Source organism: Triturus cristatus, chromosome 3_2 (assembly GCF_964204655.1).
Source record: "Triturus cristatus chromosome 3_2, aTriCri1.1, whole genome shotgun sequence".
In the NCBI taxonomy this organism is placed as follows: Eukaryota; Metazoa; Chordata; class Amphibia; order Caudata; family Salamandridae; genus Triturus; species Triturus cristatus.
Window position 1 is genome coordinate 842897127 of NC_140584.1, and position 23384 is coordinate 842920510.

At 47.7% G+C, this 23384-nt stretch overlaps 1 protein-coding gene across 1 annotated transcript in view; it reads right to left on the reverse strand.

Annotated features, from left to right (window-relative positions):
- VTN (vitronectin) overlaps positions 1 to 23384 on the reverse strand; it is a 59529-nt gene that overhangs the window by 23866 nt on the left and 12279 nt on the right. Inside the window, exons 2-5 of the mRNA XM_085649104.1 lie at positions 7943 to 8062; positions 4070 to 4537; positions 2734 to 2873; positions 1703 to 1859 (exon numbers count right to left, since the gene is read on the reverse strand). Coding sequence (XP_085505230.1) covers positions 1703 to 1859; positions 2734 to 2873; positions 4070 to 4537; positions 7943 to 8062 — 885 coding nt within the window. The remainder of the gene's footprint in view (positions 1 to 1702; positions 1860 to 2733; positions 2874 to 4069; positions 4538 to 7942; positions 8063 to 23384) is intronic.

Sequence of the window (23384 nt, forward strand, 5' to 3'; positions counted from 1 at the left end):
CTAGAGGAAAGACTATTACATGGCAACTTGTAGAAATGGAAGAAAGACTGAACCCATGGTGAAGTAGAGAAACCATGGGGTCAATGTCATAGCAGCGTGAATGTTTCTGGACGTTTCAACAAAGATACAGTCTGTGCACCTTTTAGTGCCTTCCGCAAAAGAAAAATGAAACTTAGAGTAAGAATTTGTTATGGAAGCTAATGAAGATTATTAATCACTTTTGCTTATAATATTTGGTTTCAGAACTTGGTTATAAGACCCTGTCTCTTTTAACTACTCTGAGATTGATTTAATTGTGTACTAGAAGTTGACAAAATGTTGAAAAGGGACCTTTGCACTGCATCCCTGCCAATGACCTTTTTCAAGAGCAGTAAGTGAGAAGAAAATTGAGGAATTAGGCTCAATGCCTGCCATTTAATTGAGGAGGTGAGTTTGGGAGCATACTTCCTGCCCTCAACACTGATGGCTGGGCGGTTGCTCTAGGGAAGGACAAGAGCAAACAGGGCTTGTGCTGGGAGGAGTGTTTTTTTACAGCCTTGAGAGAACTTACTTATGAATTTAGAGTAACCCAAGGACCTACTACCAAAGTCTTCAAACCCAGAAGCAGATTGATTGATTGGTTGCTTCCAATAGCGTAGCTTGTCATTCCGAAAGAAGTAAAAGAACCACACTGAAGGACATTGGCCTCAAACAGTATGCCCAGTTTGAGTGGTCAGTGACCTCTGTGTGCCAGTTGTGTGAAACCACAAAGAGTTAACACACATCCTAACATTTAAATAGGGCGGGCAGTGATGCCACCAGACCTTTAGGTGCCCTTTTAATGGAACATTGTGGTCACAACCAGGTACGAGGCCCTTAGCAACATTATACCCAATAGGTGACACAAGCTATCAGTTGTCTCCCTGACACCAGTAGGCACTTAAGACTATTTGTGGGACAGGTTGAATGTCGCTACCGGTCTGCTGAACCCTATCTGACAACCCTTATTACCCATACTGGAGCACAAAATCCTCAATAAACCAATAACTTAATGATTTGTGATACTCACCAGTTTCCCCTGCCATCCAGTGGCACTCTTAACTGGTAAAGGACATTGCTCATAGTGATGTCTGCATACTGTAATACCACTTATGCTATGAAGGTTAGCAGTAAATATTGAAACTTCTAAGGGTTGGAGTAACATTTGGGGTCATATTTGAGGCCAAAAGAAGAGATCATGTATTTTGGGTAGTTATGTGTTGTTTCCTATTTTTGCTCCCTATCTATCTTATGTATACAAAAGGCATATAGTTTGGAAAGGCAATAGCTCGGACTGAACATTGTTTTTATAGTGTGTGGATACTGTGGCATACAGTATCAGAGGATCAAACCTACAATCCTACTATAACTTGTCTGTGAACACCTAGGCATCTCACGTCCCTAGCATTGGGGAGCGTGATTATAACTGGAACATTTGGTTGTCCAATTGCATTCTGGGACACTAACGGTACAGGACAGAACCCGCACAATTGCATTCTGGGACACTAACGGTACAAGACAGAACCCGCACAAATGCTCCCAGGTAACCACTGACTTCATGAGGACTTTGTGTATCAGCCTTACATATAGTGCCAGTGGGGTCAAATGCCAACATTCTGAGACCATGGCAAGAACTGAACCCATAGCACTCTCCATGGAACCTCAGCCACACCTCACCCCTTACCTTTAAAGAAATAAACCCTCTCTCTGCTCCGGTAGTCTTTTGCTGGAATAGCAAATGCTGCATCAATGTCATTCGGGATTTTGTCAAATCCTTTTGAGATGTTTCTGGGAAAGCCAGGATCCAGTACTCCATTGTCAAAGCGCCAGTATTCACCACCCTGAGGGTGAAAAGTAACAACAGTTCTAAATACACACCTTATCAAACAGGTTTTCAACCCACATGCCCTGCCCCAATCCAACAGAACCTCATTTTCCCCATACTAATACACAGCCAACTCTCGCCCCACTCCCCGCCAATTAGCTTTTAACATCCCTACCTACTCAAGTTATCAAGCCCCCAGGCACCTCTTTGTCTCAGCTCTTTTCATACAATCATTTCCAAATGTGTCATGCACCATTATGTATTCCTCTGTTCATTCATGACAATGGGACTTTCTTAGAGAATGGCGGGAGGCCTGCCATCTGACAAAGGAGCACAGGTAATAACCTCGGATACCCTGGCCAACTACCTCCTGCCATTTTAGAGATCTGTACCTGCCTGGCAGAGATCACTGTACCATCAGTGGAACTACCACTGAGGCAGCTTCTCTGAAGCTGAAGGCACGGAATGTTTGCAGAGCAGCCGCCATGTTTCATGGACCCGCTCAGCAAGCTTTTTTTGTTTCCGTAAAATAAAAGCTGTGGGGATCCAATATATATATATTTTTTTTGCTTTGCAACCGCCGGGCTTTTGTTTGTGGTCCTGAAGAGAGAAAATAGTACATGGGACAATCATCTCCAAATAGGGCGGGCAGTGTCAGCTCTTTCTTGTAATAATGAGGAAACATTTATTGAGTTATGATTAGAATAACACCTTTCCCTAGAATGCCTGCATTAGTCGTATGCATATTTTTATGGGTTTTATGTGTCCTGTAGCGCTATCTGAATGTGGACGTATGTGGTCTGTGCACTCAGGGGAAAACCTGCAGGACACTTTAAATGGAAGAGTGAGCTTAGAAAATAATCCCCCTATAATATCTTCATTGGCCCCACCTTAAAGATGTAAGTTTTCCCCTCGCAGTTGATACGAGTGAAGGCTGCATCAATGGGGCCTGGGATCCCCCAAACATCCTGGATCAACTTCGGGTAGCCATCTCTCGCCTTCTTCTCATCGAGCTCGTAGAAGTACTTTCCTAAGAAGCAACAATAAGGATGTGTCAGGGAACAGAAGGAATTGCACAGCACTGAGGTCCTGCAAGCAGCATCAGAAGGACAGAAGGACTTGGCCCAAATGGACCTTGAACAGAAGGACATGGAATCCAAGCTCAGAAACAGACCAGGAACATCAAGGGTATTCAGGATATGGCTCCAGGTGACTAAAAGCAGAAAGGACTGGAGGGGCCGATATATCTGACCTGGAGCAGGAGGGGCAGCAGAACACGGGCCCAATGTAATCTAGCACCAGAAGGGCAGTAGGACATGGGCTTCTTGTGACCTGAAGCTGGAAGGACAGCAAGAAGCATGCTTTCTGTGACCTGTTCAGGAGCTAGAGCGCGAAATGAACTCAATTTGATGTTGAGCAGTGGGGAGCAGCAAAACATGGGCTCCGTGTGACCTACAGCAGAGAGGAAAGCAGGCATCTTACTCGGCACGTGAAGCTGAGTAGGGGCATGTGACTTAAAGCAGGAAGAACAGAGGAACATTGGGGCAAAGTGGCGAGGAGCAGGAAGGACGGAAGGATATGGGCTACATGTGGCCGATAGCAGCAGCAGGTCATTGGATGTTCATGTAGGAACTGGAAGGACTGGGGGATCTGAGCTAAAATTGAGTAGGAGCAAGAATGACCCTAGGTAATGAACGCCAGGCGACCGGGAACAGGCAAGACACAGGACATGGGAATGCACCAGGCTGTATGTCCATTTCCTGCATATCTTCACAAAAATTCAAGAGTGATACTCAGGTGTCACCTCACGATACCCACTGTAGTCAATGGCAGTCATGCATAAGCCCCCATAGACAATGTCCAATACTTATTGGGCATCGGGAGCACCCAGTCTTCCTTCATGGAACCTATTAGAGATGTCCCTTGGATGACGGCAGATCCATCTAAGTGTCATGTTTATTTCTTCACTTATAACAGATTCAACCTCTCTGTGACATACCAGGGACATGGGTGCTGCCTAAGTTATCCATTAAGAGTGAGACATAAGTGTTTCTGGTAACATTTAACAACCAATACCAGTGGTTATCAATGTGGGCAAGAATGCGGAAAGTTTAAGGTTTTTTTTGTTCTGGATTTATAATTCACATATTAGGGGGAAAGGGTCCTATGTGATCCCGTGGGGCTAACAGAAATTAATAATGTTAAATGCCTCCTGTGAGTTTGTACCTCGAAAGGTGTAGATGGAGCCATTCTTGAGGTCAGTGAATGCGTCGAAGGGCTTCCCACTGCACAGGTCTTCCTCTTCTTCTTCTTCTGGGCTGAGTTGTGTCTCGGTTCTAGGTGGCTCGGACTCCGAGGTACCAGACTCTGTGGGCTCTGCAGTAGAGAGAGGCTTTGGGATCACAGCTGCCGGCTCTGTGGCCTCTTGTAGTGGAGCTTCTGCCTCCACAGGGTCCATCACCACAGGATCGGGCATCACTGGGCCAACCTCCTCGAAGACTGTTGTCACCGGGTCTGTATCAACAGGGTCAGTGATCTCTGGGTCTGTCTCCACAGGGTCTATCGCCAAAAGATCTGCCAACGTGGGTTCTGTCTCCGCAGGTTCTGTGGCAAACAGTGGTGACCCCGTGGCTTCGTCATAGGTATCAAATCCATACTCATCATCCGGCAAGGCGAAGACGTCCCCACGTGTGACTGCAGACACAAACAAAGTGCAGTTAACAATTTGCATTGACTACTTTTTACAAAAGCGTGCTTAATTCTGATAAATACTTCCCTGAGTTGTAGGCGTATGTGAGAAGAATATATTTCAGTAGAAGCTGCGAGTGAACAAACTGCTTTTGCAATGTGCTCGCTTTGTGGTATTTGGTCTGCATGTCACCATTAGCTCTACACAACTCATGAATCGCTGCAAGTTCAAAGGGATAGACCTACATGAACAGGAGTCCCTAGTATATGATAGTGATCTGACCTTAAATGTGGGGGAGCAGCCGTGTTGCTGTGTCAACAAGCAGGTGCAGGGAATAGTAAAGAGCGAGTGGCTGCTCGTGAGGCAGAGTTGGTGCTGGGCATGAAGCAGTGAGTTAGATGTGAGGTAGGTATCAAGGAGCATGGTTCACGGTTGCTGTTTTTGATTGAGTGAAATCCGTAGCATAGCAAGGGTGCCACGTGCCCCAAGGCAAGCGTGGACAAATAGTCCTCCCAGTCTCTGGCCCTGGTGCCACTGCGACTGATGCACTACTGATGACTGTGCCCTCTTTTTACGTTTATGGAAAGAGGGCTGGTTCTCTGCATGTGGTAACTGCTCCAGTCGCCCATTGGACTTACAAGTGAGGTCCCAGCAACTAAAGGCTTCCTTCCTGGCATACACATTTTACGGAGGGTGACGCAACAGACAACCAAAATATACAATCAAAGTGCTTGAGCTAATTCATTTAACCCACTGCTACAACACCTTGTGTGCCCTAGGGGTGGTTAGAGCATTTGTAACACCTTCTAAACGTTTTTTGGCTGTGTTGCAGAAAGGGGTAGAGGGATTTAGAGCTGTGCGTGTGGGATGTTGGGAGGTTTCCGTGGACACTGGATGGAAGGAGATAGGGTTGTGGATCTCAGAGAGCTTCGGTCCAGAAAGAGGTGTGGAAGGATGATAGATGCATCTTTATCAGGCAGGGGAGTGCAGTGCTTGCATTTTATTTTGTTTATGACACACCTTCGTTAACATTTCAAACAGAAATGCCTCAGCTACGGGCAGAAACAGTACATTGCATGGAATGCACTTATGGAAGGGAACATAAAAGAAGTTGATTGAAACATTTGTACCTAGATGCTGATTTCTGAGAGATGATCAGCAAAAATTAAGATACATGGCCAAGATGGACAAGTTGCATTTTGGACATCACACGCACCTTTATTTATTCCTCCACTCCAATTCCATGAGACACCCTTTAAACTGGTATTAAACTCATTAAGTGTGGGGCTGGCATGGACGTCTGAAGCCAGGTCCTTCTAGTGACATGGGTCTTGCAGTAGAGACATCAGTCTAGAGACCACGGATCAGATGCACGACCCGTTTTTGCATGCGCAAACGAGTTTGCGACCCGTTTGCGCATGCAAAAACCTATAGGGCCATGTACAAACCCTATTTAGCGAGTCACTGTTTATTTGCGACTCGCTAATAAGGATTTGCGACTTGCAATTTGGAAGGGGCGTTCCAAGGGCGTCCCTTCCTAATTGCAACTCACTACCCTACGTAAGAATGTTTTGCAACCGCAATTGCGGTCGCAAAACTCTCACAATTTACCGCCCTCTTCAAGAGGGTGGTAATGCATTAGCAAATGGGAAGGGGTACCCAGGAGGCCCCTTCCCCTTTGCAAATGCAGGGGTAAAATATATTTTAGGGGCAGGCAGCGGTCCCAGGGACGAAAACGTTTAATTGTTTTTTTTTTTAAATGCAGCTCATTTTCCTTTAAGGAAAACGAGTTGCATTTAAAGAAAAAAAACTGCTTTATTTAAAAGCAGTCCCAGACATGAATATGTGCTGAGCCCAGCAGGCCACCATACCTGGGAGGGCCAGCCATTCTCATTGGGGTCGCAAATTGCGAGTGCTTTATAAATATCCATGAGGCATGCAATTTGCGACCCCATTGAGAATCGCTAACAGTGTCTCTGACTTGAATCCAGTGGCAAAGTGAGCAAGGGACTCACGTCTGAGCATACCCTGCCAACTTATGGCGAACAAAGCAAAACCAAAGGAAATGATGGACGGAGTGTTGAACATTGCAAGCACTCACCCCCAGTTAACTGATCTGGGTTTAATCCATCACCGTTCTTTAGCCCACTCTGCCACCCCAGTTCAGACATGGCCATATGCAAATCAGTCTGACCCTGTGCCTCATGGGAACAGTCCGGCCCGAACTGCCAAGCCATGCCTTCCCTGGACCGGAAACAAGCTTCCTAGGACCAGTTTCTGGCATTTCAGCCGTCTTCAGCCAGGCTTGCTTGAATCCAGTGGCAAAGTGAGCAAGGGACTCATGTCTGAGCATACCCTGACAACTTATGGCGAACAAAGCAAAACCAAAGGAAATGATGGACGGAGTGTTGAACATTGCAAGCACTCACCCCCAGTCAACTGATCTGGGTTTAATCCATCACCGTTCTTTAGCCCACTCTGCCACCCCAGTTCAGACATGGCCATATGCAAATCAGTCTGACCCTGTGCCTCATGGGAACAGTCCAGCCCGAACTGCCAAGCCATGTCTTCCCTGGACCGGAAACAAGCTTCCTAGGACCGGTTTCTGGCATTTCAGCCGTCTTCAGCCAGGCTTGCTTGAATCCAGTGGCAAAGTGAGCAAGGGACTCACGTCTGAGCATACCCTGCCAACTTATGGCGAACGAAGCAAAACCAAAGGAAATGATGGACGGAGTGTTGAACATTGCAAGCACTCACCCCCAGTCAATTGATCTGGCTTTAATCCACCATCGTTCTTTAGCCCACTCTGCCACCCCAGTTCAGACCCCCAGATCAGTTGACTGAGGGTGAGTGCTTGCAATGTTCAACACTCCGTCCATCATTTCCTTTGGTTTTGCTGTGTGCAAATGTCATAGCACGACAATTATGTGCTTAGCTCACCATAAGTGCGCTGTGTAATGTGTCACTGCAGACACATTACTGGCTAAGCTTCAGAGCGTGGCTTTCTGCTGCTTTGTTAGAGATGTGAGAGCAAGGGCTTTGCAGAAGTGAGTGTTGATGCTGGAAGTGATCCTGCATCTGATGACTGGCGTAGACACCATTAAATGTGTGCTGGTTACTGGTGTGTATGGTGTCACCACAGAATCATGGACAGCATGGTCTGCAACAGGTGCTGATGTTGACTGTGTGGTGTCATGGTGGATGCTTTACATTGCCCCCCCCCTGGGTGCTGAAGCTGTGTGTGTGGTGCACACGAGGACCATGGCAGCTATCTGCTGCAGTGGGTGCTGGTGATGTGTATGAGGTGCACAGCAGGACCATGGCAGACCAGGGCCCCAGTAGGTGCTTGTGCTGTGTATGAGGCGCACAGGAGGGCCATGGGAGACCGGGGCTGCAGATGCCGCAGTTACCTTTAGGCTTGCAGGCAGTCACGTAGTCGAAGCAGCAGCTTTGGTAGTAGACACACAAAGGGTCACACTGGCATTTGCGGGTGATATTGAATCCTTCCGTACAGCGGCCAACACACAGCTCTAGAATACAAACACATGTACAGAATGAGTTTAAGAACTACTCATGTGGGCCTGCTTTCAGTTCTTAATTTTTGTAAAAATAAATAAACGAATGAATAAATAAATAAATAACAGTAAAAAGACGCTGGCGAATCAGGGTTGCCAAATGTCAAGCATGCCTAGTCTGGATTCCACTTCATGCTTTTTTCATCCACCACTCTACACTCTGGGCCTTATTACGATTTCGGGCGGACACTGTCACGGAAACAGGACCGCCCAACCTCCAGTCAGCGGTCCTGACCGCCTGATTATGATGCGACCGAATACTGTTCGGTCGCATTCCCACAGGAACAGGCGTTTCCCCGGTGGACTGACAATATCGGCCCCCTGTAACAATATTGGCAAGACCGGCACTAGCAAACAGCTCAGATGATTTCCTCCCCCCAGTGGGCCTGGACGAGCAGTTTGCCAGGGCTGGTTTCGGTTCCCAGTCCGGCCCTGCATGGGAGCATGTGTTTAGGCCATACACCGGCCATAGTACATGCTCCTATAGGGAAATGGGAGTTTGTCTTAATCCCTGCATCCCGTGGCAGGCATTTTAGGGTGCCTACCACAAGGTGCAGGGATTAACAGGGGGGCACCATAGGTGCCCTCCTAGCCTCCAACCAGAGGCCTTAAGGGAAAGGGGGCCCTGCTAGCGGCCCCCAAACATACTTTCCAGCAGGGTTTCTATGTCGGAAAAGCCAGCATGGAAACCATGCATCGTAATCCAGAAGCTGGAAACTCCTTCCATTTGGATTACGGGCCAGTCTCCTACTAGCAGACTGGCTTCTATGGCCCATCGGAAGGCAGCAGGAATGACCGGCCGGTTTCAATTCCAACCAGCTGTATCATAATCAATTTGTCGGAATTGAAACCGACGATGTCGGTCGTAAGGCCTCTGACCTAAGGTCGGAGGCCTTACGACCTACATCCTAATAAGGCCCTCTGTCTTTTTATCGCACTCTTGCAGGTTTTTTTATCACTGCTTTCCTCCTTTGCCCCCGTTTTATTATCTGCCTCTGCCTCTCCCTTCTTCTTTATCTTATTCTTTCTTCTCTTACTCTGGATCAAATTCTGATGATGAAAAATACATCTTAGTTCCCAAAAATGAGTGCCTTTGCCAACCACCCACTACCACCTACACAAATGAACTATTGCCTGCCTTCTGTAGTATATGCCTGTCTCCTGGCTCCTTCGTGAGGGTCCAAAACAGGGTGAAGGAGAGCTACATTACCCTGGTGTGTCCATTGTGCCCAGGATGACATGGGAAAAATGTCATCTCTTCTTCCTTATAGAATTTCACCTCTCCTGGGTACTTATGTTATTATTATTGATTTTTTTGTAGATTTAACAGTGTCAGCGACAGAAAGCTTAACATGGATAAGGCAAATATGCAGAGAATAATTTTAAAACGTAGTATGGAGGTAGCAACATACAACACCAACAAGCTGGCTGATGAACAGAAATAAGAAGTAAATACATTGAACATCTTATCACATAACCTAGCTGTAATGTAAAATCTGTTAGTAACATGGTAAGAAGGAGATGGCACATCAGGTTTTTTCGTAAAGATTTCTAACAACACAGATGATCCAAGAAAATGTCAACAAACCTACGATAGCTAGGAAAGAGCAGGATCAAGTTGTATGCATTCTCCCATTATCGTTCACTATCTAGTAAGTGGTCTTTCACCCCTTTCTTGAAGGCAATCTACGAGGTTGCAGTAATTGCTTGTGATCCCTACAGTGGCATAGGAAGGGGGGTGCGGTGGGAACAGGCCGCCCTGGGTGTCATCACTGAGGGGGTGACAAAATTTCAAAAATATGGGTTTTAAACACATATTTTTGCCATTTTATCAAGCCGGGGGTGACAAGAACTTTTCAGCACCGGGTACCACCTGAACTTGCTATGCCACTGGATCCCTAGCCCTGTTGTGGGAAACTGGGAAGCCTTTGTTTGCAGTGTATGCCCTGCCACTGGAAAATGTTGACCATGATAGGTGGGTATGTAGAAATGGACCACTACAGTTAGACTAAAGGGACTTCTTGGTGAGTGCTGATACACTATACCCTCTGCACTTTTGCTACTATCTGAAAAACAGTTGGCACCATAACTGGTTTTGGAAACTCATGATCGGAGTCCTGACCAGACACATGAAACCAGTACCCCGGTCGCCAATTACTCGGACACAGAGACTGTGAAGGAACTCTCAACTACACCAATACCTACGTTGAGTGGGACCTCTATGTTTAGCGTGGTGGGTTTTTGGTTTCATGCTTTTCACATTTGTTTTGCTTTTTTACAGGAAACTCAACAGATCAGACTTCAGCTCTCTGAGGGGCATATTATCAAGAAGCGGCGTTAAAATTATCGCCGCTTTAGCGGCAGAAAACTGCAGCTAAAGTGGTGATAATGGGCTTGATAATATGCCCTTGAGAATTCCCAAAGAAGCCCATGTTCTGGTGTCAACATGGGCATCAATTGGAATTCTCAAGGGCATATTATCAAGCCCATTATCGCCGCTTTAGCGGCAGTTTTCTGCCGCTAGAGCGGCGATAATTTTAACTCTGTGCTTGATAATATGCCCCTGAGTTGTCTAGTCTTACAATCAGTGCCGCAGTTAATGAAGCCGATGGCCACACATACCATTGCAAGATTGCTACAGCATATCATTTTTACTTGGCGCTCTGTCCCAGAGAGAGGCAAAGATCTCCAATATGTCCAGAAGGCAGTCACATAAGTTAACATTGTCAATAGATACAATGTTACAGAAAATAACTAAAATACAACCCAACGCACCTCTATAGTGCATGAAGGTGTGTTGAGTCATCTCCCGGCTGTTGAATGTGCTAGCATATTTTAGTTTACTTTGTCTATCGTATATGTGGCTGTTTCTTTTTTCAAGATATAGCACTGGCTCGTCATTTGAGGGCATATTTATGAGAGGCTTGTGTCATGTTTCCACCATGCAGCGTGGTACATCTGTCACACAGATCTCTAAGTCAGATTTCTGAAGCCACGCAAAGCCACTTTGCGTGGCTCTAAGTAGCTCCAAAAATCTGGAGTAACGCAACACAGCACAAATCACTGTGCCATTAAACTGTGGGGTACCTCAGGGATCTTCCCTAAGCCCCACCCTATTCAATATTTATTTGGGCCCTTTGGCCAAAATAGTATTGCCATTTGGGGTACAAATAGTCACTTATGCTGATGACACTCAGCTGGTGGTCTCTATCAACCAGCCAGACAGTTCCTCACCAGGCTTAGCCTCATGTCTTGGAGTTGTCTCTAAGTGGATGGATGAATCATACTTAAAGCTCAATGGGGCCAAGACTGAGCTTATGCTACTGGGCAACTCAGCCCCCCTGAATATAGATCATCTCTGGCCCAGTTGCATGGGTCCAGCCCCTAACCCCAAAGAACACATTAAGAGCCTATGTGTGTGGCTTGAGCGTAACCTAGACCTTAAAGAACAAGCTCGAAAGGTTGCGGCTAGCTGCTACGGAATGCTGAGGCTGATCAGAAAGATCCTCCCTCTATTACCTTTTAGTGCTAATAGGCTGCTGGTTCAAGCATTAATTATTCGCGGTTGGATTATTCCAATGCACTATATCTTGTAGCAGCACCTCCTACGATCAGAAGACTGCAGACTGTGCAGAACTGTGCAGCTCATTTGCTGCTGAATACTCCCAGGCGTATGTCGGCCAAACCTACTCTTGCCTCCCTCCACCGCCTCCCTATTAAAGAATGAGTTCAGTTTAAGGCTTTATGCATCGCTCATAAAGCACTCTCTGGTAAAGGCGCTCATTTGATGCATACTCTCATCCAGTCCTACCACCCAAATAGAGCTCTGAGATCTGAAAATAAGCGACTGATCACAGTCCCGAAAATCAGAAGAGTTCGAAGCGGGGGCCGACTCTTCTCGCATAATGTGGCAAAGCTATGGAACGATCTACCTCCTCACATACGCTTTGAGGCTGACTACTTGATCTTTCGAAAGAAAGTAAAAACGCATCTTTTCCCTTGCTGTCCGCTTAAGTGTTAAGTTGCTGCCGTTAGCGCTGGGATGCCTACGGGTGAGCATGTGCTTTACAAATGCTACTTTCATTTTATTTTCATTTCATTCATTCATTTCATTCACTCTGCTCTGGGAAGGCATTCCATGGGTGTTGCATGGTGTTCCCATGTAACTCCCATGGTTTCTGATGCATTCTCAGATTTACATAAACTTGCAAATCTGGAAATGCACCAAAACTTTGCAAATTCCCAGGGGAGGCATAACGAGGAGAAATATTTATTTTTCTCCTCCTTTCTTTCTCTTCCTATGTGTGCTGCATTCTACGGGACACATAGCAAGAGGAATATGCCTCCCAGGATTGTTTTTGTTCAAGAAGGTGCCCCTTCCTGCACAAGAACGATCCAGAATGCAACACAGGCATCCCTACACCATGGTGCAATGCATGCCTGCGTCGAAGCTAGGCAGCCAAAAGGACACCAGTGCAGGGGAAAAGGACAGGCATGTGCCGTATTGCCTTAAATATGGTGCTTTCCTGCCCTGTCCATGTCATGCAGTGCAGCGCAGCAAGGTGACAGCGTGATTTTCTTAAAAATATGCCCCTGAGTTTTTTGTGTTACTTACTTTGTCATGGTGTCTCAAAACCCTTGCCAACTCCTGGAGTAAGCATTCACTGTTCAACGCCACTTCCTCAAGAGAGTCATAAATAGACTGACTCGGTTATCCACTGTGAGGGTAACAAGATTGGTTGTCCTGGACCAACGATAATTAAATGACCCACACAGGTTCCCGCTGAGTAACCTTTTGACTAAGAAAAGGCCTCACACCCTTCACTCAGAATACCCGCAAGACCCAATTTGACCAATCCTCACTATCACATACAAGGCATTCAGGTGCAAGACGAGAAGTACCTAAATTGCTGTTCTATGCCCAGAATCAATTGGACTATGGAATATCGAGGCTAGTAATATCGTGATACTGTAATATCGTGGACAGAATATCGAGTGACAATATATTGAAAGGTAGGTGCATGTAAACACAGTATAGATGTACTATTCTTAACTCCACATCTATGCACCATGTATATATTTCATAGACAAACATACATTTGGAGTTAGATATAGAAAATCTATACTTGCCATGTTTGGTGAGATTCCTACCTCGATATTCTGGGGGCACACCCTTAGAATCACAACTGAAGTCAACAGTTAGAACTAACACCACAACATCAATAGTCCAATAATTGGTGAATTCTGAACAAAAATAATGTGTAAGATATCATAGCAGAGACTAAGAGTCCTTTGTTCGAGGTAGCATTGCTGCTGTCTTAGAGCTTGCATTCTGTCTTACAATTACAGAGCATGGGTCAATGTTGAAATGCATGGATTTGTGAAGCCGTGCCACCCTGCGCTTGTGATTTCTGGATCTCACTTTGTTTTCCCCCACTTATCTCAACAATCATTCAATCCCACTCGACGTGCTATGTGCTTGTTGATACTAGACCTGTGCTCTGCAGTCTAGAAGCACCAAAAATGTTCCCACATATTGAGTCAGTGGCTAAAACCGTCTCAACTCAGACCATGTGGTGATCAATGCCAGGGACTAAGGCTGTTCTACCTGTCTTCCTGTGACGAGACTCCCTGTCGTCTGTTGCCTGTAGAAGGTCCATAAAGTCGCCTTAACTGAGGCCCTGTCTCTTCATCATGCTAGAACCATGTATGAAGGATACAGGTTTTATGTTTGGGAATGTGTGGTTTACAAATTAACTGCTGAGCCCTCGGGCCATTTGGACCCCATGTGTGTATGTGCACTGCATAAGATGGTTTCCTTTGGGCTGATCTGGTCGCCTCCCCTCTGACATTTTTGCCTTCATTTATACTTTTAATTTCCACTCTCCGAACCCTGTTTTTCTTGGGGGTGGATGAGGTCTCCATCCCATTATCTCTGTCACAATGTTGATTTTTCCTGCCTGAGTGAAACTCACCAATTCTCCGTTTCCTGTGTTTTGACTTCTCCCTTAATTACAAAAGCAGAAAAAAGCCTCCTGACAGGCTAATATGCTTCACAAATGAGCCAATCAGAAGTGACCTCAATATGGAAACTGGCCAAGAAGTCTTTGAAATCTGGCCATCGAAAGAATGTTCCTCCAAAATGTAAGCAGCCCACAAATGTTTAACTTTGGCTGATTCTCTGGATGGATCTGGAAGGTCGCCTAAAGCCGCAGAAGAGTATATGTACTAAACCCCATAGCTAATGCTTGTTCACCATCATCGACTCAACCCTGAGGAGGCGTGCACACTTATGCAGGACAGATGGCTGCAGGACCACAAGGAGATTATCTGCTGGGTTGCTATCCTCCCTGCGGTCTGGGCGTAATTCTGGTAAATCATGTAGAGAATCACCTTGTTGTTGTGATCTGGGAAGAGAGGGAAGGCCTACCTGTCAACTGAGAAGCTGGAGTGTGCCTGCCAGGCCAGGAGGAGTGAACAGTGCAACAGACCGAAACTATCCAAGGGCCATAAAATTGTCACAGACCCGCTGCCCAGGAGAAGGTAGAAGGCCGTCAAGGTCGAGAAGCCCCTCCATCATCTACAAGAATTGAGAACTGGCATCATCTCTGACCCATTGAGTGCATTGCTTAATTTGAGCCAGGGGTTGTCGGTGGGGGCCACCGTCACTCATTTTTTAGGACCAGCACTTATTTTTCTGGATCAGACATACAACGAGAGAAAGAGAGGGAAAACTAAACAAATTGGAAAGACAGAGGTAGAGAAAGATGAAAAATCCGCAACAAACGGAGAACGCCGGAACCTGCAAGGGTGAGATAAAGGGGGAGGGAGTGTCTGGTAGAGGATAAGGAATGCAGGAGGTGGATTCAAGACTATGGATCCTTGGTATTCAAGGCGTCGACATTTGATTGCAGGAGTGGGGGTTTCTGAGCAGAGCTTTGGGCACCAGCACTCTCTCTTTTACAAATGAAGCACTGGTTGTCACGTCACTGTCCCGTCACTGGAAACACTGCACTGTGGTTGGTGGATTTCAATACAGAGGCAACTGATCATCTAGTCACCCTTGAGGCCCACCTGGGAGCTGGCACATTGTTGATTTTGGTCCCCTGCATTAGCCACAGGGACCACGTGGGCCCTTAAGTGGACTGTCACCAAGTGGATATTGGACAGTCTAGACGTCTGGCTGCTAGTAAAGAAAGAAGGAGAGAATGCAGCTCAGCGAACCCCAGCCAGGCCGCAGACAACCTCACGAAGTGGATCAGCAACTGCGCGGACGAGCTCGCCCCACTGAGGACCCCGCCCAGCAGACCCGGCAGCAAGAAAGCCCCATGGTTCACCGACGAACTCAAGAGCTCCAAGAAGAACTGCCGAGCCCTCGAGAAAGTCTGGAGAAGGGAACCAACACCGGACAACAGGACCACCTTCAAGCTTGCCACCCGGAAGCACCACCAGCTGATCCGCGCCGCCAAGAAAACTGCATTCAAGGACCGGCTAGACAACAACGCACACAACTGCAAGGAACTCTTCAACATCGTGAAAGAGCTTTCCAACCCCAGCGCAGGAAACAACGACATCACCCCATCGCAAGACCTCTGCAACTCCCTCGCCTCATACTTCCACAACAAGATCGCGGACATACACAACAGCTTCAACAACCAACCAACGCACACCACGACCGAACCACCACCCCCCACCACCACCCTCCGCGCCTGGACTCCGATCAGCACCGAAGACACCGTCCGCACGATGAACTCCATCCACTCAGGATCTCCGACCGACCCCTGCCCCCACCACGTCTTCAACAAAGCCGGCGCTGTCATCGCACCCCACCTGCGAGACATCATCAACACATCCTTCGACACCGCCACCTTCCCTGAGAGCTGGAAGCACGCCGAACTCAGCGCTCTACTCAAGAAACCCACCGCGGACATCACCGAACTCAAGAATTACCGCCCCATTTCGCTCCTCCCGTTTCCAGCCAAAGTCATCGAGAAGACCGTCAACAAGCAGCTGGCCGCCTTCCTTGAGATGAATGGATCCCTCGACCCCTCACAGTCTGGCTTCCGAGCCAACCACAGCACCGAGACCGCCCTCATCGCCGCCACCGATGACATCCGAGCCCTGATGGACAACGGAGAAACAGCGGCCCTCATCCTCCTAGACCTTTCCGCGGCATTCGACACTGTCTGCCACCGCACCCTAGTACAGCGCCTCAGCAACGTCGGAATCCAGGAGAAGGCTCTGGAATGGATCATCTCCTTCCTCGACGGAAGAACATAGAGAGTCCGCCTACCACCGTACAAGTCAGAGGCCACCGAAGTCATCTGCGGCGTCCCTCAAGGATCCTCGCTGAGCCCCACCCTCTTCAACATCTACATGAGCCCCCTCGCGGCCATCGCACGCCAACACAACCTCAACATAATCTCCTACGCCGACGACACCCAGCTGATCCTCTCCCTGACCAACGACCCCGCCGCCGCTAGAGCCAATCTGCACGAAGGGATGAAAGAGGTAGCCGAGTGGATGACGACCAGCCGCCTGAAACTGAACTCAGACAAGACGGAGGTCCTCATCCTAGGCTCTTCACCCTCCGCCTGGGACGACTCCTGGTGGCCCCCCGCCCTGGGCACCGCACCCAAACCGACAGACCACGCACGCAACCTGGGCTTCATCCTGGACTCCTCTCTCTCCATGACCAGGCAAGTCAACACCGTCTCCTCGGCGTGCTTCAACATCCTACGCATGCTACGGAAGATCTTCTGGTGGATCCCCACCGAGACCAGGAAGACCGTCACCCAGGCCCTCGTCACCAGTCGACTGGACTACGGCAACGCCCTCTACGCCGGCACCACCGCCAAGCTCCAGAAGAGACTCCAGCGGATCCAGAACGCCTCAGCCAGACTCATCCTCGACATCCCGCGAACCAGCCACATCTCCGGACATCTCAGAGACCTGCATTGGCTCCCCGTCAACAAAAGAATCACCTTCCGCCTCCTCACCCACGCACACAAAGCCCTACACGACCAAGGCCCGAGCTACCTCAACAACCGAATCAACTTCTACGCTCCCAAACGCCACCTCCGCTCAGCCAACCACGCCCTCGCCGCCGTCCCCCGCATCCGAAGAGCGACAACAGGAGGAAGGTCCTTCTCCTACCTGGCCGTCAAGACCTGGAACTCCCTCCCGACCGACCTGCGCCTGACCCAAGACCACCTCTCCTTCAGGAAGAAGCTGAAGACCTGGCTGTTCGAGCAGTAACGGCACCCCCCTCCCCCCAGCGCCTTGAGACCCTATGGGTAGGTAGTGCGCTCTATAAATGTCCTTGATTGATTGATTGATTGAATGCAATATACAAATAAGGGCAGAGACAGAATAGAGTCAGGAGGAGGGATGCGGAACAAATCAGTGACAATAATGATGAAGTGGGTATAGAGAGAGACACACACAACAAGACAACCTGACTGGGAGAGGGCAGGCGCGTAGCTAGGGTGGGGCGGTGGGGGCGGTCCGCCCCAGGCGGCACTATTTTTAGGGCGGCAGCCGCGCGGCACTGGTGGCCCGTTGCGGCGGCCTTTATAATTTATTTGGGGACACTGACACTACTGTTACAGTAGTGTCAGTCAGTGTCCCCAAATAAATTATAAAGGCCGCCGCAACGGGCCACCAGTGCCGCGCGCGCGGCCCTGTTTGAAATGTATGCGCATGCGCACCGCCCGCCACCACCTAGCATAGGCCCGTGACGTCGCAGGACACGAGCTTCTGCAAGGTTAACAGCGATCCGGGCGGAGGTGGTGGCAGGCCGACGGAGCTGCAGGCAGAGAGAAGATAGATACAATACAAATCTGCGAGTCTAGAAGCGATGTACCGCCCTAGGCTCGAAGCAGTTGATTGTTCGGGGACGTGGACTACAGGCAGGGCAGAGACCAGAGGACCCTCCACGGCACTTTCTGAGAACGCCGGGCGCAACTTCGCAAGTAAGTGATTTTAGATGAAGGGGAGAGGATGTGGTCCCTCGGCCGGCTTAAACTGCCGCCTTTGGTGCTGGACACCAGAGTTCGAGCCTCGAGGTCACCACACCAGGTGCTGGCTTCCTGGCGGCGCCGTGTTTGAAAGTTTTATTATGCTTTTGAAGCACCTGCTGCAGCGTTTCTCCCCCCCCCTCCCCATTCCCCCCCAATTACCAGGCCTTACATAAATGTCAAGATAACTCGTGTGATTAATTACCTTCCTGGCGAGAGATCAGCATTTTGTATAGTTGAGGGTGCAGAGGGTTAATATTCCTGCTGCAAAGAACGTGTACCAAGTAGATTACAGAGTGCGTATGATGCAAACAGATCAGCAGGTTACTGCTATCAAAAGAGACATCCTTTTGTTACTTGCAATTTATAACTTAAAGTCCTAATATAGTATAGTGAGCTATTAACTTTCATCCTGGAACTGCATACAGACTGCAGAGTATACATTAGAACATTAATTAATGTTGCAAAAAGGGTTAATTTGGCTTGAAATCGATTCTTATTATTAAAGAAAACTCCCAACTACGCGGTTCCATTTTCGCCTCGGAGTTTGTGCTTCTCCACACCAAGCACTCTTAAACTATACTGCCTATCAGTATGGATGACATGTGACTCCTACACTTTTAGTCCTTTGGCTTATGTGACATTTCCTATACACTGATTTACACGCGTATGATTGATTGTCTCTGTGTAATGTGTGTGTGATGCAAAGTGCTCGGACACCCTACACTGGTATGAGTGGCGCTATAACTAATTCAGTGCATCTGAGAGAGTGTGGTTATGGAGACTTGGTCACTGTTAAAGGGTGCTAGCGAGAGATACCTGTGGTGGTGGAGGTGGTCATTGGGGGGGCGCCAACAAACGTCGCACAGGGCGCCACCAGCACTTAAGCTGGCCCTGGGTCTAATACCTTCGGGTCGAGTTTGCGCTATATAAATATGCAAAAAAAAAAAATGTCAAAGTACACAAGTTTTGTGAGTTCTGCTATAAGCACAGTTGCTCCAATGTGCTTCCGTGTTCACACTCCACTGAGTGGGGGTGAAGGAGGGTGTGTTTGTGATATGTTTATAGCTTCTTTAGTTTCTTGAATTAAACTTGCCATGGGTTTATGGTGAGCCTGTGTGTCAGTGTTCAGCTGTGATATCTAGCAACCATATGCATGACGTTACACATTCTGCAGTAAACATGTGGTAGGTGCATAACATCTTGAAATAGTTTTTCACGTGTGATGCACTGGACAGTCCATGAACTGATTGGCTACAGACCGCCACTGTTTCACAGCCTAGCTAATGCATGCAGTAGATGACCCGAGGCCTGGTGATTGCGTGCGAGTGAGCAGGTGATTGTGTGCGAGCAGGTGATTGCTTGGAAGTGAGATCACAGAGAGCCATCACTGGGTCTGATCTGTGGAAGTTCTGCATGCTTTCACAGATACACAGCACCAAGTGACAATGGCTGTCTCTTCAAAGCACCAGCCATAGTCTGTGCCTACCTGCTCCACAGGGTTGTACGTGATTTCATAGAAAAACGGTTAAATGCCACATAAACTGACTGTTGGAAACTTTCGGGATGAACTGCATTTACCATTTCATAGAAACCGATGAATAGATTTAGCATGCTTATTGTTTAAGGTGTAAATCAAACCCTTCAGGATGTCATGATTGCAAAAAAAATCACAATATCAACACTTTTGTAAAAATGCCTCGCATTTTACAAAAGTGCCTGTGAAATTTTGATAATGCTTAAACTTTTGCCCTCCCCACCGCCCGCTCGTGAGGTTGGATCACTGCATTTGTAAAATGTTTTAGTGGCGCAGGCCCTGCATCTTCTGCAGCAAAGCAACTCTTTCTCTCCTCTTCAGCGCGAATATCCAAAATCAGCCTTACCCCAGCTAATTTAGCAGCAGAAGTAGGCTCCAGCCCCTGAAGGTGGGGCTAATATGTGCGTTCTCTCTCTTTAGTAATATAAAACCTGCGGGACTGTGAAACTGAATAGCTCCTCCGCACTTCTTTCTGGACTGATTAGTTATGTTTCAAAATGTGCACACACTGCACTACGATGCCGAAGGAGTGGGTGGAGGAGTGGTAATACGTCAGCAGCCAGCAAGAAGGCCCAGCAAGTTAAGACCTCTAGTTTTACCTGCAGGTCAGAAGTTTGCATCGCAGTAAAGTGGATCTTAGCCTTTCATCCTTTCAAGGTTGATAACCAGAGCACTCTGTGAGTAATTATAGAATATGTTATTTAATTTGGAAAAAAAATCCTATTTACTTTTATTGTAGTAATGCTTCAGGTGCCAATAACTCTTATTTATTTGAAGTTTTTGAAAAGTGCTCTTACAATTGTCCTTTCTCACATTCTCCATGTATCCAAGGCTGACATTCAGTTCTCCAGTGTGCAGCATTGAAGTAACAATTACCATGCAGCACTGTACCCTGCCTTCTCATCACACCTCATTCCACCCTGGCCCACTCCTTCCTGTCCCACCCTATACCACAACTCTACCCTGTCCCATCAAACCAAACCCCCACCATGCCCATCTCACCCCTTTCCCTCACATCTCATTTCTTCCCTCACATCTCACCCCACCCCATCCCATTTGCATCAAATCCTACCTCACCATCTTCTCAATCCATCCCATCTGAACGTTACAAGATCAAACCCCAACCCCACCTACCCTCTCCTCATCTCATCACATCACCTCGCATCATAGCCCATCCCAAAGACCACCCCATCCCTTTTACTTTCCCATCCCCTATCCCATTGCATTCCATCCCACCATTCTCCCATCTCTTTCCATCCACTTACATTCCATCCATTACACTTCAGTCACCATTGCATCTCCCTTGCCCACCCTCCCTTTTCCCATTTCATCCCATCTTCTCACGCCCCATCTCACTCACCTGATTCCAGGGGCGTAGCTAAGAGGGGGGCGGTCCGCCCCAGGCGGCACTATTTTTGGGGTGGCGGTCGCGCAGCACTGGTGGCCCGTTGCGGCGGCCTTTATAATTTATTTGGGGAATCTGACACTACTGTTACAGTAGTGTCAGTGTCCCCAAATAAATTATAAAGGCCAATGCAATGGGCCACCAGTGCCACGCGCGCGGCCCTGTTTGAAGTACGAGCGCATGCGCACCGCCACCTGCTGCTTGCAACTGCTGCCTGCAGCGTACGCACGCCGCCACCACCACCTAGCATAGGCCCGTGACGTCGCACGAGCTTCTGCGAGGTTGACTGCACGCTGGGCGGAGGCGTCCGGGTTCATTGTGCGCGCCGCCTGGGGTCTGGTCCGGGTCGGGACACAAAATAGTGCTTTCGCTTCCTGTGGACGGCGCTGTGCAGCGGAGCTTGGGGTGCCTAGGCTTGGGGTCTCCTGGTGCTTGCGAGGACGAGACATTTAAACCTGGAGCACTGTTTGTGGAATGTAGCGTGAGGGGAGCTTCATTCAAACAGGTAAGCCCCGGCGCAGTTCTTGTCTATTAGGTTCCTCTTGTGAGAGAACTGGGGACAGAGACAGGAAACGTTTATCCTTGCACACTTCGTTACTTTTTAATATAATTATGTGAAATGGTGACAGGCTGTGCCCTTACAGCCCTAGATGATGCAGACTTGATACATACAACAGTGTATTCCTGGTGTACCTACATAGAAGTTTGATTCAAACTGTTTGAACGTCAATATTCAAGCTTAATTTGGGAAATTTTATAAAAAAATAATGGAAACACAATTGTAAGCAGCTAAATATAAAAAAAATTGACAAGGACAGTCATTTTGATTTCTTTTGTTTTTTTACGTGGAACGGTCTCTTAAAGCTTCGCTAATTCACACACAGCATAGGGACAGTATGGACAGCTGGTATGCAACGTTTCCAAACACACGGAGCATTGTTTAGCATGTGTAGCAGCAGTTCTGTTATGTTGACCTGCCAGATATGGTTCAGAGATAGCCAATTACTTGGCCTCGGCACTTTATGCAGACATTGTGATTCATCCATCAGAGGTTTTCCAGTAGAGGAACTGAATCACATTAATGTGGGTGGCTGGCTTGGAAGACATTGGTTATCCTCATAGAGCTGTTCTATAAAGGGAGTTGGGGGGGGGGGAGAGACTCTTGACACTTTCCAGCCTAACCTGTGTTAATGTTGAGTGTGTTTGGGGGTTCTGCATGGTGGTTCACAGTGGAGGTTAGGGCCTTGAATCCTTCCCCCTAATTAGTGTCAGCTATGGTAGTGTTGTTTGAAAGTAATGCCATGTGCCCTTCTACATGACACAGGTGGTTGATGCAAGAGTCATTCTAGTGCAATATTTGTGGATTTTATGTTTCTCCTTTGGTATGCATTGTTCCTCATCTAGGTTCAAATTCAAACATTCCACCCTAGGTTCTTATTTGCCTGCATCCTTGTAGTTGGAACTGGCCTGTCTCTTGCTTTCAATGTCTCTGTTGTCTTGTTCTAGCCTTCCATTTCTACTCTGCCTGATGTTTCCCAGCCTAAAGCTGCTCAATATTAAGGCCTCTCTGTCTCCAAGGCCTATCTATTGCGTCTCCCGGTTCCTTTGTTTTACCTGTCCCACTAAAGTATGAGAGGCTCTCTTTCTCCAAACGCCATCCTGAAAGCATTAGTTCCCGAACCCCTCTTGTTCACTGGTTCCCTGTTCCCTAGTTGCTTAGACACCGTGCAGACAGATTGTCAGAAGGACAATCACCTATTCAGGGATAGCTCAGCTGCTATTAAGGCATAGCTTTGCTCCCTGTAACTTGTTTGGGAATGCTCTGTTGTCTGGTGAGAGTAGCTCTGCTGACAAAAAACTTAAAGGATAGATTTGCTGTTTGTACTGAGTAAGAAATTAACCAGAAGAGCAAGGGATTGATCAGATGAATGGTACTAATCAGCTGCCTTTGACATGTGATGATAGCTGTGGTCACTGTGGCACGTAAGTAGTACTTTTGCTATCTGTGACATATGAGTGATACTTGTACTATAAGCGCTGAGTGTGGAATAAGTCTTCATCTGAGCTAGTGGTGGCTGTGCTGTTAGCGCCAGTTAGACATGTGGGCTATTGCACCTGTCTCTGGGTAAATGTCAGTCTCTACCCTGCCATTATGTTGATGTCTTCTTGTAATTCTCCTCAGGAAACAGCAGGGATAAACTGACCTCTCTGCTTCCATTCTCTCATTGATACATTTACCTGCGAGCACAGGCAAGCCTTTCTACTCTCTCTTCCTAAATAATGGTTTCATCTGTAGAGCCTAGAGTTCTAGAGAGA